Source organism: Tiliqua scincoides, chromosome 4, assembly GCF_035046505.1.
Source record: "Tiliqua scincoides isolate rTilSci1 chromosome 4, rTilSci1.hap2, whole genome shotgun sequence".
Lineage (NCBI taxonomy): Eukaryota > Metazoa > Chordata > Lepidosauria > Squamata > Scincidae > Tiliqua > Tiliqua scincoides.
In genome coordinates this window covers 183,825,460-183,844,126 of record NC_089824.1, presented here as the reverse complement: position 1 = coordinate 183,844,126, position 18,667 = coordinate 183,825,460, and the positions used below count along the sequence as shown (strand labels likewise).

General features: G+C 42.8%; 1 protein-coding gene across 1 annotated transcript in view; it reads right to left on the bottom strand.

Moving 5' to 3' along the window:
* TAFA3 (TAFA chemokine like family member 3) overlaps nt 1–18,667 on the bottom strand; it is a 99,795-nt gene that overhangs the window by 22,928 nt on the left and 58,200 nt on the right. The window contains exon 3 of the mRNA XM_066624671.1: nt 16,897–17,021. Within this exon, the coding sequence (XP_066480768.1) occupies nt 16,897–17,021 (125 nt within the window). The remainder of the gene's footprint in view (nt 1–16,896; nt 17,022–18,667) is intronic.

Below are 18,667 nucleotides of genomic sequence, written 5' to 3'. Positions count from 1 at the left end.
AATTAGCTGCAAATGACAGAAGAGGAAATGTGCAAATCTTGTTTATAATTTCAAGATATGAGAGAGCCCAATAACGTGCTAGGAGAGCCCGTTTATTATTATGGGGCCAGAGAAATTGCTTTCGGGGGCCACAATCCTGTCTGTGGGCCTTATGTTTGACACCCCTGATCTAGACAAGAGTACTACACCCATCATCTGTGTTGAGACAGGCAGGATGATCCAAGGCTTTGAAGCATCTCTTCTTCCCCATAGCTTGCATTTCTTTTGGTGACCCATCCAAGTGGTCTTAAAATACTTGATGGTGGCAACCAGGGCTGGCCCAAGACCTCCTGATGCCTGAGACAGTATGCCAATGCTGCCCCCTTACCCAGTGATGCACCAGCCTCTCCTCTCCTCCAATGTTTTAGTTTAGAACTCTCCTCCCCACCACATTTTCTCTTCCTCTCTGCTCCCTTTTCTTTTTCCAATCCAGGAAGTAGAAGGAGGAGGAGGAGCAGTGGTGGCAAATAGGCAGACTGGGATGGGTACCCCCACCAACCCAATACCTGAAGTGATTGCTTCAGTTGGCCACATGGATGGGTGGCCCAGGTGGCAGCCATAAAGAAACAGCAGATCAAAACTCTGTACAAGGTTATGAACCCAGGGGTTTAAAGAATTTTTTTAAAGCAAAGATAAAAAGCTTTTACATCTATGTTCATCTGAAAAAGGGCATTGCTGGGCAGTTGTCCCTTCAGCAATAGCGCCAACCAGGAAATAGGTGGAAGCTAGTTGAGATGCTACTGCTATGCTTTAAGTGCACTGGTTGCACTTCTGCTTTTAATAGTAAACAGTGGTTCATCTTGGGAATTAGCAGAGCTCATGGGCATCAGGTTTTAAAAAGCTGCCGTTTGGAAGTGTCCTAAATTTGGAGTTAAAAAAAAAAATCAACACTGTATAAATGTACATTGCCTTTGGGTATCTGTAGGTTTAGTTGTTTTTTTTAAAAGTCTGCAATTCACTGTCAGACAATGAGTTGCTCAGGTTTCAGCATTTCTCTGAAATATGCACAAAAATGAAACTATCCAGTAACAAGGTGAATAGAAAAGAGGAATCAGATCCTGCTCACCTTCCTACCAGCTCATCATACTTGCATTTCATTTGAGTCTCTGAAACGCCATTCCCAGTAGATGAGATGAGGCCATCTAGTAGGAGAAGGCTCAGGACTGCAGAAATGAATGATTTTGATACCTATTTCTCCATTACCCCAAGACATTTAAAATTTCTCATTAGCAGCAGCTGGGCATAATCCATTATTTATCTCACCTTTTGAAACCAAAGCAGAATGAGTGGATGAAAAAGCTGTATTACCAAAGAATATGTTGAGCTTCCTCATCCTGGGAGACTTGGAACACATATACTGTATAAATGTACAGGGCAAGTCTACCAAGAAGTAAGCTCCAACAAGTATGGGATTTACTCCCAAGGATTTGTACAGGATTGCAGTCTTATTCCAGTTTAATAGTTACTCCCTCTCTCCAAGGAAATCTTGAGAATTGACTGTAGTGTTTATTTATTACAAATATCACCTACTAGCCGTCATGCTAAAATTTGAAGAAAAAAAAAAATCAAATCAAACACAAAAATTAGAAACCAACACAAATCTAAAAACAAGTTTGTACCTGCTGGAATTTATGAAGGGTTTGTGAAATTAAGTAGAAGGAGCATGTGTGCTATATCTGTTTAGGTAGATATCTGAAATAGAGGCTTAAAAGATAAAGAATGATCAGTGGCATAGCTAAAGGCTGTGCAAAGCACTAAGTTTTGCAGGGAGCCTCACCACAGCATGCAAGCGACCCCTCTCTCTTCCCTTCCGAGCCATTCGATTTAGCTCCCCCTGCCCAGAATGGCTCCAAAGGGGAGGGGGACCACCTGCACGCTGCAGTGAGCCTCCCTGCAAAACTTAGTGCTTTGCACCCCCCTCTAGCTATGCCACTTGGAAGAATATAATGAGGCTTCATTTTTGTGATAGACTTGGAAGTATGCAAAATAAGTGTGATATGGAAATGAGTAATTTCCTTTCTGCATTTTTATTTTTAATCAAGAAAACGTTTTTAAAAAACACAGAACACACAGATAAACTAAAATACAACACAGATATAAAGTTAAAAACAAAAACAAAACAGTTGAACTAAACAGATAAAAATGCAGCAGCCATTCACAAAAACCATTTATGAAAGGTTTTGATCAATAAAATAGTTTTCACTTGTTATGGGAGCTACAGAATTTCTGAGATGGAATGTCCAGCACTCTCACCAAACTACAATTCCCAGAAATCTTTGCTGCCAGAATTGCAAAACTGGTATAAAACTGATATAGGGTTGTAATGTACACATTTTATTCCTTTATAGGCAGTTTGAAGCAAATAAAGTTAGGAAATCAAATAATCAAACTTCAGTAAAAACAGAAGACAACCATATAAAAATAAAAAGCATTTAAAAGGCACAGGAGGATGAACACAGTTTAACTTGGTGCCTGTAGACTACTAATGTCATGGCCTGGTGGGTGTCCCTGGGAGGCTGGTTCAAAGACAGCAGTGCCATCATAAAGAATGCCTTCCATGGGGCTCCACTGGATTTTATTTCATGCAAAGAAGGAACTGGGAGCAGAGTCTTCCCAGCTGAGCATAGCAAGTGAGATGTTCATATTGAGAGGATTTTGCAAATGTGCTGGGCCCTGGCCATGTTGAGCATTAAAGTCATCACAACCACCTTGAATTGAACCAACACTTATCCAATATATTCCCTGTTCCGGTTCACAAACAAACTGCAGCTTCCAGACTATCATTAAGGGGAGTCCCACATAGAATCCATTATAGGAATTGATATGCCCCTGTTGAAACTTTGGCATCTTTGAGAAATATTGCAAGATCAATTTCAGCTGACATTTCAAGGTTGAGGATAAGACATTACAAGATAGTCTGTGCATAAACTTTTGTTATATTTTTCAGCTGTTAAATTGGATTTGTTTAACATCAGCAGTATAAATGTTAGCAGCAGTAAATGTTAAATTTACTATTTAATTTATTGTTACCCACTCCCAAACCCATAGGATTGGGGAGACTCTATATTTTCAAATAAATAAAAATGATAACATCTACTTATACAGTATTTTTTAAAAACCAACTTTCTAATCCAGTGGATTTCAAGCATAGTTTAGTAGTATTTCCCTCAGCTAATCCCAACCTGACCTCTTTGGAGTTCTCAGTGAATGTCTGAATTATGATTGTTGTATTAATTTCAAAGGCCAAGTAAAAGAAACAAAAAAGAGAGAGAATCTTCTACATCAAGATTGAATTGCTAGGAGTTTTACTCAGAAAACATATGACATGCCATGTTTTGTACATTCATTGAAAATGATACTGCAGTAATTAATTCAGATGTCAATCAGAGAGAGAAAAAGGGAGAGAGAGAGAGGCACAGATTAAGTACCATTGTCATCTTTGGTCATAGAGCAGTGTTTCTCAACCAGTGGTACAGGTACCACCAGCGGTACTTGAGGTGGTGTTTGGTGGTGCTTGCAGGACTGTTGGACATGCCAGCAAGTCTAGGAACACAGTACAGCGGTAGGAGGCTCAACTTGGCTTGGCAGGCAGAGTTCCAAAGTATGCTTTTCTGTGCTTGAAAAAGCCCTCCCGTCCACCGAGTCCCTTACTGGTGTATCTTGTAACTGGTCTCCCAACCCAGGAGTAACACGCAATGATGTCATCGCCAGTTACTTCCAGTGGTACTTTGAATAGGTGGACCATGTGAAGTCCACCTTCAGAGGACAAACATTGAGAAACACTGTCATACAGCAATGACCACAGGTGCCTGAAACTGCAAGCACCGTACATATGGCTATGCACAGGCATTGAATCAGCTGTTTCCAAACCCTAATATGAGATGGAACAAATGGCATCACATGCACATTGACTTCTTGGTTAAGAATTTTAAAAAAACAACAAGAACAGTCCCGGGAAGGACAGAGTGGATAGAGAGAGTGCTATTTACCCTCTCACACAACACCAGAACCAGGGGACATCCACTAAAATTGAGTGTTGGGCGGGTTAGGACAGACAAAAGAAAATATTTCTTTACTTAGTTTGTAATTGGTCTGTGGAACTCCTTGCCACAGGATGTGGTGATGGCATCTGGCCTAGATACCTTTTAAAAGGGGATTGGACAAATTTCTGGAGGAAAAATCCATCATGGGTTAAAAGCCATGATGTATATGTGCAACCATGATGTATATGTGCATGATGTATATGTGATTTTAGAAATGGGCTATGTCAGAATGCCAGATGCAAGGAAGGGCACCAGGATGCAGGGCTCTTGTTGTCTTGTGTGCTCCCTGAGCATCTGGTGAGCTACTGTGAGATACAGGAAACTGGACTAGATGGGCCTATGGCCTGATCCAGCGGGGCTATTCTTAGTTCTTAACATTTGCATTTCCTTTCCCCGCTGCAGAAGTGAGTACCTAACCAAAAATTAATATTCGTAGTTAATCTGCACACAAAATTCTAGCATCATTTACAGAGTAGGTTCATTCCTTGTTCCTGTGTCATTTTAAATTTTCCCTCAAACCAAATTGAGAAACGCTGTCATTCCATTTAATTGCTTTGCTAGGAAGATGCATTTAGACACCAGATGAATGGATAGTTCAAAGTGCACATTAAAAGTTCAGGAAACTTCCCAAACCCATTCTTAGCCAGAAGGATGGGTCATCTCTGTCCCTCCAAGTTTCATTTCTTCATATTATCTTTTTCAAACAGGCTCAGTGCCTCTGATCCTATGTATACTTGAATTTAATGCGACTTATTTCCAAAGTAAGCCTTTTTAGTTTAGTAAAGCCCTAAAAGTCAGCTTTGGTTCTGACATTTTGCCTTAGAGTCATGTTTTAATTACCATTTCTAATAGGTTCTCCTGTCCCAGACCATTTTCTTCATTCTTCAGCAATGGTATCGTTGGCTTCCTCCTCAATCTCACAGAGCTAACCACTGAATCTAGCAACCAATCCTACCTTTGAGTATCGGATTGAAGAGTGGCGGACTCTTCATGGTGCTTATTTTACCAAAGTACCATAGTTGCCATTTTCAGAATAATGTGTGTAATAAGACATGCAAAAGAGGACATTTGTCCATTTACATCCCACATCAATTCCATCTCTCTCTGGTGTTAGCTGTGTTGATATGGGAAGAAGTCAAATCATATTCCCCTCTTATTGTTGGAAAAGTGACACTGTAAGCAGGGCCACCCAGTACTGTAGATAGTCAGTGGGCGTGGGTATATATGTTCCTCACCACTAGGGGGAGCTGTAACCATTCTTGTTGTTACGTTAAAGCAGTGCTTCCCCAAAATCCCCAGCCCGCAATGCCCCCTCCCCCATGCAGCAAATGTAGCATGCAGCTCCTGAAAGTAACTGCCGATAATGTCATCGCCAGTCACTTCCAGTTTCGGAGAACACCGCTTGACACTACAAATGGCAATAAGAGGTGCAGGTTGGGTTGGCTTTTTTAAGCGTGTGAAAACTCCATGCAGGAGCTCAGACCACCAAGCCAAGTCTCCTTCTGCTGTTTTTAGCACTGCATTGCAGTCTTGCTGCCAGATGGTGGGCATACCATTATACCTCTGCATGCTCACCATGCCAATCCTGGGAGCTCCAGCTCACAGATTGGAACCTTTGAGTCCAAGTCCTGTGCACTGCGCTCTCCTACTTTGCCTAGACCTTTCATTCACTTCTGTTCCTATCTTGTTGTTTAGCCTGAATAACAATGGCTGCAGTTCCCTCATTGTTGCAGTAAACTTCTTAACAAAACTGATTGATTCCCAAAGTTCTGCTGAACACCGCTGAGATATCTCTATTATATAATTACTGAAACTGTGGAAAGCAGTTACAAAAATGGAGAAACTGGAAGTGACTTCTTTAAACTTCCAGAGCTCAGAGAACCCTCTGGAGTTGAAGGGAGCAGAGCTTCCCTCAGCTCCAGAGAGTGAGTGGAGGTGTCCACCCATATCCACGTTTCACTTAACCACAGGGGGGTGGGGTTCCAGAACAGAACCCCTGTGGATACTACACGTCTGTATATGCATGTAGTGCAATACATGGATAGAAAGCCAACTCTTTCCTTCACCTCACTGAACAAGTTAGCCAGCCAGCACAAGGAGTTAAGGGGGTGGAGCAGATTAGTACAGCCATTCTGTAGTGTCACACAGAGCGAACGAATGAAGCATTTATGAGGGTTCTAGTGTTGTGAGAAAAAGGGCACAATCCTAACCTACTTTCCAGCACCAACATAAGGGCAATGCAGCTCCAAGGCAAGGGAACAAATATTCCCTTACTTTGAGGAGGCCTCCGTGAGTGACACCCAACTGCAGGATGCAGCACATGTCCCATTGGCACAGCTATGCCAGTGCTGGAAAGTTGTTTAGGATTTGGGTCAAAGAGAAATATCTCTCTTATGTCCTCTTCTGGTGAACCTGTTAGTTCCATTCTGTTCAGTCCTCATCACTACACGTGAAGTCATATCACCATGCATCATCAGTTTAGCCATTTTGTTGCCTATTGACCTAGTTTGGCACTGTCCTTTTCAAGCTCTTCACAATCCCCTTAAACTTTGACTCTCCTGCATAGTTTGGTGTCAGTTGCAAACTAAGGTTGCAATCCTATACAATTTCCTATGAGTAAACCGCTCTGAACATAATGTGACTCACTTCCCAATAAACATGCATAGAACTGTGATGTAAGACAACCATTGCCCACGTGCAATAATTTAGTGGTACATGCCATGGAATTCAGCAGAACATCCATCAAAGATACACAAGATCAGTCTGAAGATTATTGCGTTCAACTCTAATGTATGAGTGCCTGTATTGGTCGTCTTCTTCCTGCTTCTTACACAGGCTTGCTATCAATACTCTTGTCTGCTGATCTGAAGCACATTTCCTTCCAATTAATCAGTATTCCCAGGGAAACAATAATTCAGCCACTAGTGACTCATCTCTCCTTCAAGAATGTCATTGGCTTATTTCCCATTAGGAAATACCGTGGAATTAAAATGAAATACTGTAGCTTCTGTCCGCGGCTCCCATTGCTTAAAACTCTTACGTCTTCAAGGCAAAATTTCAGACCAACACAACCACACTGATATGATTCAATATATGATAAACATACACAATGTCGACCCAACTCTGCTCTCTTAAATGCATATGAACAGCAAGGCTTGGCACAGCCCTGACTGTTCACTGGTCCATTAACTCCCTTTAAAAGCTGCCTTAAAGATTAATGAAATTAACACAAGTCTAACACTTCACTCAAGTCTCCCAAGGGCAGTGATGTGTGTTTCGGCAAGATGCTGGAATCTCAGTAAGTGCAAATTGCCTCTATTTTTTTCTATACAACAAACACAGGCAGAGACTAGAATCCACCAGAAAGCCTGGAGTAAAAATGTGGCAGGACAAAGTGGGTAAATTAATTTGTCTTACTGAGGCCATAATAGTCAGATGAACACTCAAGCCAAAGTGTGTTCTTTTTTGGCCAGTTGTGGGCATTTCTTAATCCAGGGCCAAGGAAGAGGTGACAAGGAAGCACATATTTATATATTTGCATATCTTCCTCATCCATTCACATATAAAGCAGGGGTGGGAGGTTTACATACAAAGAAGCATGAGTGAGGACACAATCCTAACCAGGGCTACTCAGAAGTAAGACCTATTTTGCTCAATGGGGTTTACTCTCAGGAAAGTGTGGTTAGGATTGTAGCCTGACAGCCCAATCCTGAGCTGCTGCTGGATCCTGTGCACCACAGGCCACAGATAAGGGAAGTAGCCCCACAATGGGGCTACTCAATTTACCAAATTTACCACAAGGTCGGTGGTAAGGTAAAAGTGTACATGTAGGGCACCGAGCCCCACACAAATGGACAGCATCCAGAGGAGCAGAGTTCCACCGGACCCGCCTCCCTCCTTCCTGGCACGCCTCCCGCCTGCCCTTTCCCCACCTGCCCATCATGCCTCCTCACTGCGCTCTCTCTGCCCTCTGCCTGCCTCCCCTGTCCCTCCTCCCCGGAACACCTCCTCCACGTCTACCTCCTGCCCCTGCTTACCATGCCATGGCTCAGAGGTGCATGTGACTGCTGAGTGGCAGAGGCCAGTGCTGGGCTAGCATGAACATAAGAACATAAGAACAGCCCCACTGGATCAGGCCATAGGCCCATCTAGTCCAGCTTCCTGTATCTCACAGCAGCCCACCAAATGCCCCAGGGAGCACACCAGATAACAAAAGACCTCATCCTGGTGCCTCCATTGCATCTGGCATTCTGACATAACCCATTTCTAAAATCAGGAGGTTGCGCATACACATCATGGCTTGTACCCCGTAATGGATTTTTCCTCCAGAAGCTTGCCCAATCCCCTTTTAAAGGCGTCTAGGCTAGACGCCAGCACCACATCCTGTGGCAAGGAGTTCCACAGACCGACCACACGCTGAGTAAAGAAATATTTTCTTTTGTCTGTCCTAACCCGCCCAATACTCAATTTTAGTGGATGCCCCCTGGTTCTGGTATTATGTGAGAGTGTAAAGAGCATCTCCCTATCCAGTCTGTCCATCCCCTGCATAATTTTGTATGTCTCAATCATGTCCCCCCTCAGGCGTCTCTTTTCTAGGTTGAAGAGGCCCAAATGCCGTAGCCTTTCCTCGTAAGGAAGGTGCCCCAGCCCAGTAATAATCTTAGTTGCTCTCTTTTGCACCTTTTCCATTTCCACTATGTCTTTTTTGAGATGTGGCGACCAGAACTGGACACAATACTCCAGGTGTGGCCTTACCATAGATTTGTACAACCGCATTATAATATTAGCCGTTTTGTTCTCAATACCTTTTCTAATGATCCCAAGCATAGAATTGGCCTTCTTCACTGCCGCCGCACATTGGGTCGACACTTTCATTGACCTGTCCACCACCACCCCAAGATCTCTCTCCTGATCTGTCACAGACAGCTCAAAACCCATCAGCCTATATGTAAAGTTTTGATTTTTTGCCCCAATGTGCATGACTTTACACTTACTGACATTGAAGCGCATCTGCCATTTTGCTGCCCATTCTGCCAGTCTGGAGAGATCTTTCTGGTGCTCCTCACAATCACTTCTGGTTCACTTCTGGTTCACCTCACAATCACTTCACACATGGGTGCTTGCCCGGCGGTAAGGCTCACAAACGTGCCTTATGGCACATTTGCGACAGTGCGCGCCAGCGGTAAGCCAGAGTGTCAAGACCAAGATTGGACTCTAAGTCAGCTAAAGCTGTGTCATATGTCACTGGGATCCTTTGCTTGAAGCTCTTTTCTCTCAGCCCAACTCCAAGAAGTGAGCCAAACAGACAAGAGATGTGCTTGAAGCCACAGAGAAGTGAAGCAAGTCAGGGTAGGTTTGGCTCGTTTCCATTACCCACTCCTTTCTGTGTACAAACATACAGACATCCTCTCCACTTTCAGGCCCAGGTGGTGCTCCAATGCTGCCCGAACCAGCCACACCAAATGTTGCTTGTGAACATACATGCCTCTATGCCACCACATTTCCCTAAAAATTAAAAAAAAATTCTTGCATTGGCATTAGCTCACACCCGTTGGTGGCTAAAGGAGGGAAAGAGGGAGTTGAAATATAAAACACCATTTTGCTGGACAAAATACAATAGGTAAGTAGGTTTCTAAGCAAGAATATATTATGATATTCCTCTCCTCCTATGGCCTAACCCTATTCCCGCAGAATGCTGGCAGAGCCTGTGGTTCACCACTGTAACGTGCAGTCCACCATCGTGGCAGCCTCTCTGTCGGACTGCAGAGTGCTACTGGGTCCCTTTGGGGAGAAGGGCGGGATAAAAATAAAGTTTATTATTATTTTATTATTACTGCCGGGATGGAAGTCCATGTACTGGCAGTGGTGCCATGTGGACTGGCTGTTGGCATGGTGGGGCAGATTAGGGATCAGGCTGGGGGCTGATTGGGTGTGGGACAGGGGCAGATCTCAGCAGCAGCAGTGGACGCTGATTCCTAAACAACCATTCCAGCCTGAACATCCCCTCTTCAGCCTAAGAGATCTATTCTAACAGAAGAGCTGGCACAGATCTGAGTAGGCCTAAAGAGGACCACAGAAAGGACACAGAGGTAAGTTTATTATTACTTCTCCTGGTCCGCCGGATTCCCAGCTGGCCCTTGGGATACAGAGCTGTATGGCTCTGCATCAGACAGGCAGGCCTAACAGGCCTAGGGTAGGATTGGGCTGCTAATGTTGTAAAATGCACAATTTATTCTCATGGAAATTACTTTAGAAAGCCCACATCCCATATTTTTTCTCCACCTGGCTTAAAAATAATCCCATTTTTAAATGAACAAATAATCTTGCAGAGATTAAAACGAACTTTAATATTTCACAGTCTGGTATTTACATCGCATCCGAAGCAGGTATAACATAGTCTGTTACAAAAAAATGTTTAGATAACAAAGTCAGCAGGTTGTACAGTCACAGCAAGTGTTCACAGGTGTTAACTAACTGGGAGTGGATCTGAACAGCCCACTTGGACTTGAGTGAAATAAGACCTTTTCAATGTCTGATGTTTCCATTTGCTATGAAACACCGAATTCTGAATATGCATTTTCACGTCAGGCACCAGATTTCTGGGCATCAAACTTTGAGATTAATTTCTCTGTGTGTCTGTTGAATTCCTGCCTTGGAAAAGTACTTATCCAAAGCTTTGCCCCCCTTTGTGTGCATTCCCCACCCCCCAGTAGAAACAGCAATGGGATCATAAGCTGGAGAGTTTAACATAGTTCCAGTAATAGTTTCTTGATTGGAGGAACAGATTACTGAGAGAGATCTGAGCTCAGAGTTGTCAGGTACAAGCATTTATTTATTTATTTAGTGAGAGAAAGGCAAGGAGAGATCATTTATCATTCCTCACAAAAGTAACAGAAAGCAAGATGTGCATTTGTTCTCATCTCTAATGTTTCCAGCAAACTGTAAGGAATCGTTATCTGTACTGCAGATTCTCCCTTACTCCAAGCACAAAGTCTGAAGCTGCCTATTTGGATAAATGGTAGAGTAACACCATGGTTTTCCTGGACATTTTCCTAGTTTTACACCACAGAGAGATCAGGGTGTGGTTCCTGGTTTCTAGATCTCTTATGCAGGACCTGCATGCCAGCGAAAACAACCAAAACATAAAACTGGGAAGATTCTGTGAAAACACTAATTTTTTTTTTTTAACCATGAATGCAGCACCTACTCAACACCTTGATTCTCTTAGCACTCATCAGAGCCAGCCCACAGACACAGGAGCACTGAAGGGAAGGGAAGCTGCTTTTTCTTGGTAGCCATCAAGAGATGCTATGCAACTCCAACATTTAACAGAGCAGGAGGGGAAGAAATAGGTTTTTCTCATATGTATATCCATGATATGGAGCAGAAGGGAGTTCTTGCAACCACATTCAAGACCCATTACTGTAGACTTGAGAGCAACAGATGGCTAAATAACTTGGAGGCTGCACTGCATCAGTAGTCGATGCAATATTTTAATCTTCAAAAACAAGGGAAGCTTTCCAAGATTCTCTGCCCAGCCAAGTGCATCAACCATTTTCTGTAATCCTTGGTGCTGTTCTAGCCGGAGAGAGTGAACTGGGGCACCACTCCCTTTGCAGATGTACTAGAGGAAGAACAATAAAGTGCATATGAAGAATAGCCATCCTATACCAGTACAGTTGGATTCTATCCCATGCCAAGGAAGTTCTCCTGTTTCCAGCTGCAGGACCATCGTGCTGAACGAAAGCCATGTTGTGCCATTTTCACAAAGTCAGCCATGTCAACACAGATGTATATCAGAAAGATATCCCATTATCTTCAATTATCTATCGTGTGACCTGGGAATAAAGGAGAACGCATCAGACAGACTTCTCATTGACCTATGGAATACCACCCTGTCTGGGAGCCTCACGTGTGCAACAAAGTACACAGAGCTCTTGCATGAATGGGCTCACAATCTAAAAAGTTTGTCCCTCTGCACACCACAGAGTGTCTCCATCCATTCAGATGAATGAGAAAGACCTTGCAGGTGGAGGAGCACCACGTATGCACTGGAACCCTCTAAGCTACCAACAGGTGACTATACTGGGGGAAATAAGTCAAAGATTTTTCTTAGATATTTAAAGATGCTTGGGTCTATGGAAAGAAAATCATTTAATCTATTTTTTTCCTTCATCATCAAAAATAAAACCAGAATTTCCATTTCAGTTTTTTTAACAAGTATTTTATGTTCCCTAAGAACTGAACTGAACCACGTAATTTACACATCAGAATTTTAGAACCTTCTATTTTGGTCACAAATCTTTGAAAAATAAGTCCATCTGTTTGGGTGGAAAAACCAACAGAACTTCTTTCGGGTTACAAACGGCTACAGACTGGCCTGGATTTTACAGTGCAAGCCTATGAATGTCTACTCGGAAGTAAGTTCCAATTATTTCAATGGGACTTACTCCCAGGTAAATGTGTTTAGGATTACAGCCACAGGGCTCAATCCTATCCAAATTCCCTGTGCTGATGCAGCTGTGCCAAAAGGGCATGTGTTGCATCTTGCGGTGGGAGGGGGGCAGTCACGGAGGCTTCAACAAAAAGAGTATGATGGCACCTTCAAAAAAACAACAAATTTATAGTGATATTAACTTTTGTAGTCACAAACCTATTTAATCAGATGCATTGCACGATCACTGAAAATGTCACATATCACACAGTGGGTGCTTTTCTTTATGAGACTAATGGATTTCTACATGATATGACTAAAGCCAGTATCTTCCATTTTAACATCAAGCACCTTGACTGTCCACTTAATGCATTTGATAAGGAAGGTTCTTGCCACAATCCATTTGTTAGCCTTTTAGTTGCCACAGAACTGTCAAAATTTTATTCCTTATGGGTGTTTCTTGAGATAATGCACATTGCAGAGAATCAGTTACCAAACATCCAAGATCAATCATCAGCCCCTACAACAGCATCCCACAGAGTCCAAGGGTTGGAGAAGGGACCAAAGGCAACCAAGTGTAACCACCTTTCCCAAGGCAGAATCCTTCATTTACATTTCTCCTACATGTGACTGCAACCTTAATGTAGAGGTACAGTGCATGCAAAAGAGTCCAGTTCTTTGCTGCCGCTTCGTACCCTGAAGCAGTGTATTTTTCTGGCAAGTACATACAAATGAAGAGGCAACAAGATACACCACAAATCAAATATAAAGTGCCTATCAGGCACCCAGGATGGCTCAGAGTATGGTAGGCAAGAGGAAAGAAAGCACTGGGGGGGAGTGGGCAAGAGATGTAATTGGGAGCAGGCATAAAGGAAGGGAATCTCTTCCAAAAGGTTTAAATATTAACAATTCTAAAAATTTTAATAGCTTCAAGCAGTTCTGGCAATCCAGCTCCAAGGTTACCTCGTAAAGTGACCTTCGTAGCAAGCAAAGTGCAAGGAATTTTTTTTTAATTCATCTATTGCAACTATTTTCATATTACGCTATCTGAGAAGGAAACAAATGTGTGCAAGCCGTTCAGAAGAATTTAAAAGGAAAATGAGTGTGCATTTCATGAGAGAAATTGTGAGGAAAAGCCCCGGGGAGAAAACAGCCACCTGCTATGCAGGCATTGACTTGCAGACATCCCAGCGCTCACCCTTCTTTGTATTCCACATGTCCTGTGTACAGTAAACAGTCTAAACAAATTTCCCTTAAGTAGCAACCTGAAAATTGTATCTCAGCCTTTGAAATGCTGGTTTATTTCGATGACTGTGGATGATTTTATAGCCTGTAGACGTTCCGTACCCTATTTACCCATTACAATGTCCTTTCTTATAGATTTCACAGTAGGACTAGCGATTTCTGTCAAGGCAGCCATCAGAACCGTGGATGCATCTGAAATATTGCTATTTAAATTCTATCCCTGGCCTTCTGTGCATGCCAAACAAGAGACACATTCAGCAGGAACAATTTCGCAAATCCATTGCAAAGTGGCAGAGAGATCAAACCGAGAGCAGAAGGGGGAAAAGGAGCTCAATTTGTACACAGCGGAGACCCACAGCTAAGGCGGGAAGATCTGCTTATTATTCAACTGCCCGGTTACTGATACTAGAGCAGCCACAGACCAGGCTTCAAAGAAAAGAGAGCAAACCAAGGCGATTTGCTTTGATGCAGAGGCTGGAATGACCAGATTGGGAAAAGCAACTCATAAAAAACTCATGGTGCTTTCTGAAGGTATGAGAGTGCAGAGATGGGTTAAGATGGAAAGGGGGAAACTTGTATCTAGTTTTCCAGAGAAAAGTCATGTTGTATGGTAGCTGAAAGGTCATGTTCTCAGCGACAGGGGCAGCCCATCCATGGGGGGTGGGGTGGGTGATGTGGATTGCATCAGTGGCAGATTGCAGAGGCTGGCAAAAAGGTAGCAGATTTGGGGTGCCCTTCCCCCTGCTGCCACTTTCTCCTCCCTCCAGCCTGTTATAGATGCAACCCACACTGATTTGCTTTCTTCCAGCTAAAAGTAAGCGGAAAGTGGATCATCCCTACCTTGCCCATTGCAAAGTTTCTTCAAACACAAAAGTACAGGACTTCTAGTTTTACAGGGACCGCATGAAAGGAGCTCCTTCATTTGTGCAGAACCTTTAAATTCAACATGGAAGTTTTGCACTTTTGCAACTGAAGAAACCGTGCAAGGAGCATGCTCAGTGGCTGCTATTTTCAAAACATTATATACCAACGTGGCATCAAGCAGCATTCTGGGTCGTGCTGCTGCTCAGGGAAGAAGAAATATTTGCTGCCTTTCCCACGCTACCTATAGATGCCTATGCAAACAAAGGAGTGTGCTTGTGACTTTAAAAAAGTAACACGCAAAGCAGTTCTATGAAAACTGTTGACTGTGGCCAGACGATCACAAGGACCAGCTGAGCAGCTCATTTGTGATGACTGATTTCCTTCCTTGACACTGCAGATCACATCCAGCCTTAGGTGGATACCTCACCCATTGTCTCAGTCTGCTCATTAAGTTGGTTTCTCTCTCACCTACAGCAGCATTGGGCTGTCAGTTCTGTCACTTGTGTGATTTCTATGCAGCAGAAACTTAGCCCTTCCATCTCCAGATGCAGTAAGTGTGCTGTCCACTGTTGACCCAACTAGTAAAAGCCAGGTCATATTACATCATTTCCAGTGGTGGCTGTTAGTAATTTGTCTCTGGAATACATGTAGCCCTGAATGACAGGCGGATGATGGCATTTGAGCTATTTCAGAGATGTACTACAAAATGCCTGTGGTTCCCATTGCATTAAGGGGTAGGCCAGAATGTAAACATGGCTCCTGGCCAAAATTATTTGCTACCAAGAGCTTTGCATTCTGGAAGTCTGATGAGAGGACAAATGAAACAAAACTGCAACCATGCCAGGGAAAAACGGGAAAATAAGCAAAATGCAAGGGGCAAAGGAGAAGACAAGGTTGGTGGTGTAAGGCTGATATGATTACTCATCAGTGGTTTTGGTGTCTGAGTCAATGGAGGCTGCTCTGATATTCATTAAAAAAACACTTCAGTGAGAACATGCTATTTGTGGAGTAAAAGATAAGGAAAGAAACACAACACATCGCTATTTTACAGGATAATTTTATGGGGTGTTTGTGTGGAAAAGAAGATGGAAGCACGAAGCAAGCAAAGCCTGAAGAATAATTATGCTCCACTCGATGAACAATGATTACAAAATTATGCAACTGATTAACCATGACATACATGTAATTACTAATGAGTTTGATAAAATTTTAATTATACCTTGTTCTTCAGGGTATTCAGCAAGCCATGAAAATAATAATCATGTAGCTCTCTGTCACAGATGATTGCTCCAACTAGAGGAGCTCTGACAGGCTGGAAAGTCCTCGGTTGGATCGGGATGCAAAGAGCATAGACTTGCGGCAACAGGCCGTGGCTGGTTGTAGTCTTGCAGATGCAGCAGCCACCAGGATCAAACCGATCGGGATACATATTGGGACGAATGTCAATCTACATTTTTACTGCACTAGCAAGAGATGCTATTGGCTAAATAACCACTGGAAGGGAAATTCTGTTTCTCTTACTGGATCACGTCTCAGTTGTTCAGACAACTGATCAAAAGTAGTGTTTGATTACTACAATACTTGTTTCTTATTTTATTTTTTAATTATACGATAGCTATTTCAGGATGCACCTGATCAACATGTTCAAACAAAATCATCCTCAGTGGATAAAATAACCATTTTCAATATCTGAAAACATGTCTCATTCTGTTGAAATCATCAGACTTGAATAATATATGGCAAGATGAATTGTGCTGAGCTTCTTTGGGAAGTACCCAGTCCCGTCCCATCTCCCAAGATTATTTTCAATTACTGTTTAGATTCTGATGAAAGACAGAGCTCAACTGAGCTAATAAGCAAAAATAATAATCTACTGTTTTGAACACACTGTTGTGTGGGAGTGTTTATGACACTGGACCAGCGTTTCACTGTCATAAAATGGCTGCCGATGGAGCGCACAGCGCTCCACCGGCAACCATTTTCTGAGTACTGCCGCAAGAGACAGCAGTGCTCTAACCCTACAGACAGACCCCGCTGCACTGGCCAGAGAAGGTAAGGCAGCAGTGGGTGGGGGGTCGGTAGGGAGGCTGCAGGGGGTGGATCCAATGGGGATGGCATGTACTGGATCCTGTCTCCTTTTTCCAACAGCCTTCCCACCCCCTTTGTCTCCTCAGACTTGAGCCAGCTAAAGTGCTAAAGAGAGATCAGGCCAGGCCAGGGAGAATAATATATACAAGGCACTATGAACTCCTGAAAGTGTTCTATAAATACCTTGGTTGTCTTTACTTTGTTTCCAGTACTGCAGCTCCAACCAGATAAATCAGGTAGCACCTTACACTCCTCTCCTTCTAGACATGGCTGCATTTGGCACCACCACTTCTGAAGCACTATTGAGGCTAAGAAAAAAAAAGGCATATTAAATGAATGGACTGAAACTCTACAGTTTTTTATTCCTATGCAAACAGCCACTGAATAGATGGTCCATGACTGTGGTAGCAGGGGTCCTGAAACCAATTCAGACTCACCACAAAATACTCATCACATATCACTCTGAGATTTTTTTCCCCAAGCATGATATAATGTCATTAAACTAGGACATCACATTAGACCATTTAACCCTATTGAAATATCCAGGATTGTTTTCACTAGTCACCTGGAGATGGATGCCAATTCCCAAAGACTTCAAACCAATTCTGTAAGGCTGGCAACCATACCAGGGAGTCCTCAATACCTTATACTGATTTTTGTCTTGCCAGTGCCCCTATTGTACGTACGAAGTGTAGATACAGGGTGCAGGTGTTGTAGGCTTTTCTTTCTCATTAAGGTCAGTGTATTTTCTCTCCAGCACTATACAAGTGATCTTCCCCCATCGCACTCCATTATCACAACTCCAGTGAAATTTTGTGGTAACTTCATTTTGTGGTGAATTTTTAAATGCACCAAATAAATATCTCAGACATTTATTTATAGATTTGTGGGTCCTTTCACTGGCTGAAGTTGAAATTGGGTTCCTTCCAGATTGTCCACCCAATGCATTTGAAGGCTGTTCAGTGACTTGCATGAAGTGCTGACTTTGGACTTGGGAGACCCAATTAAAATTGTCGCTCGGTTACTAAGAATGTGGAACACCTTATCTCTTCAGACCGCTTTGATGTATTTTTTTTTCCTATGAGGAAAGAACTTCTACATAGGAAAAAAAAATGAAGAGAATCTATTTATTAGTTATTTATTTAAGAAGTTTATATCCTGCCTTTCTCTCCTTTACTGAAGGTAAATGCCCAAGACGGCTTACAGATTTCACAAAAATAATGAGGCTTACAACAGAAACAATAAATATAACAACAGAAAAATAATTAGTTAAAAGAAAGTTGAGGGAGTTGTTTTAAAAAAAAAGGGAGGTGGTATAGCAGCAATCATCATATAGAGGCACAGGAGGCAAGCACCAGCATATCCAAATACACATTAAAAAAAACACATACCACTCAAACACTTGATGAAATAAAAACGTTTTGAGTCCTTGCCAAAAAGTTAAGAAAGAGGGGGCAGTTATTAACACCTCTGGAAGGGAGTTCCATAGTTCGCCGCTGTGGAGAAGGCTTGCCCTTGCACTGTCATTCCCCTAACATGGGTGAGAAGAATGCACTTGCAGGAAAGACCCCTCAGATGATCGAAGAAGGTGGATTGGAATGAAGGCCTCAGATAATCAGGTCCCGAACTGTGGAGGGCTTTAAAGGTAAATACCAGAACCTTGAATTGGCCTGGAATCAAATGGGCAGCCAATGTAGCTGCTGGAGCAGTGGTCCAATAGAATCAAACCGCCTGCCTCCAGTAGGCTGCTGTATTCTGCAGTTCTAGCTGCAGCTTCTGAACCATCTCTATGTCAAGGGCAGCCTCATGTAGAACACATTACAGTAATCTAGACTTGAAGTCACTAAAGAATGGATCAATGTGATCATGTCCAATCAACTCAAGTATAGCTGCAGTTGGCACACCAGCTGAAGCTGAGTAAACATATTCCTGGCCATAGCTGCCACCCATCATG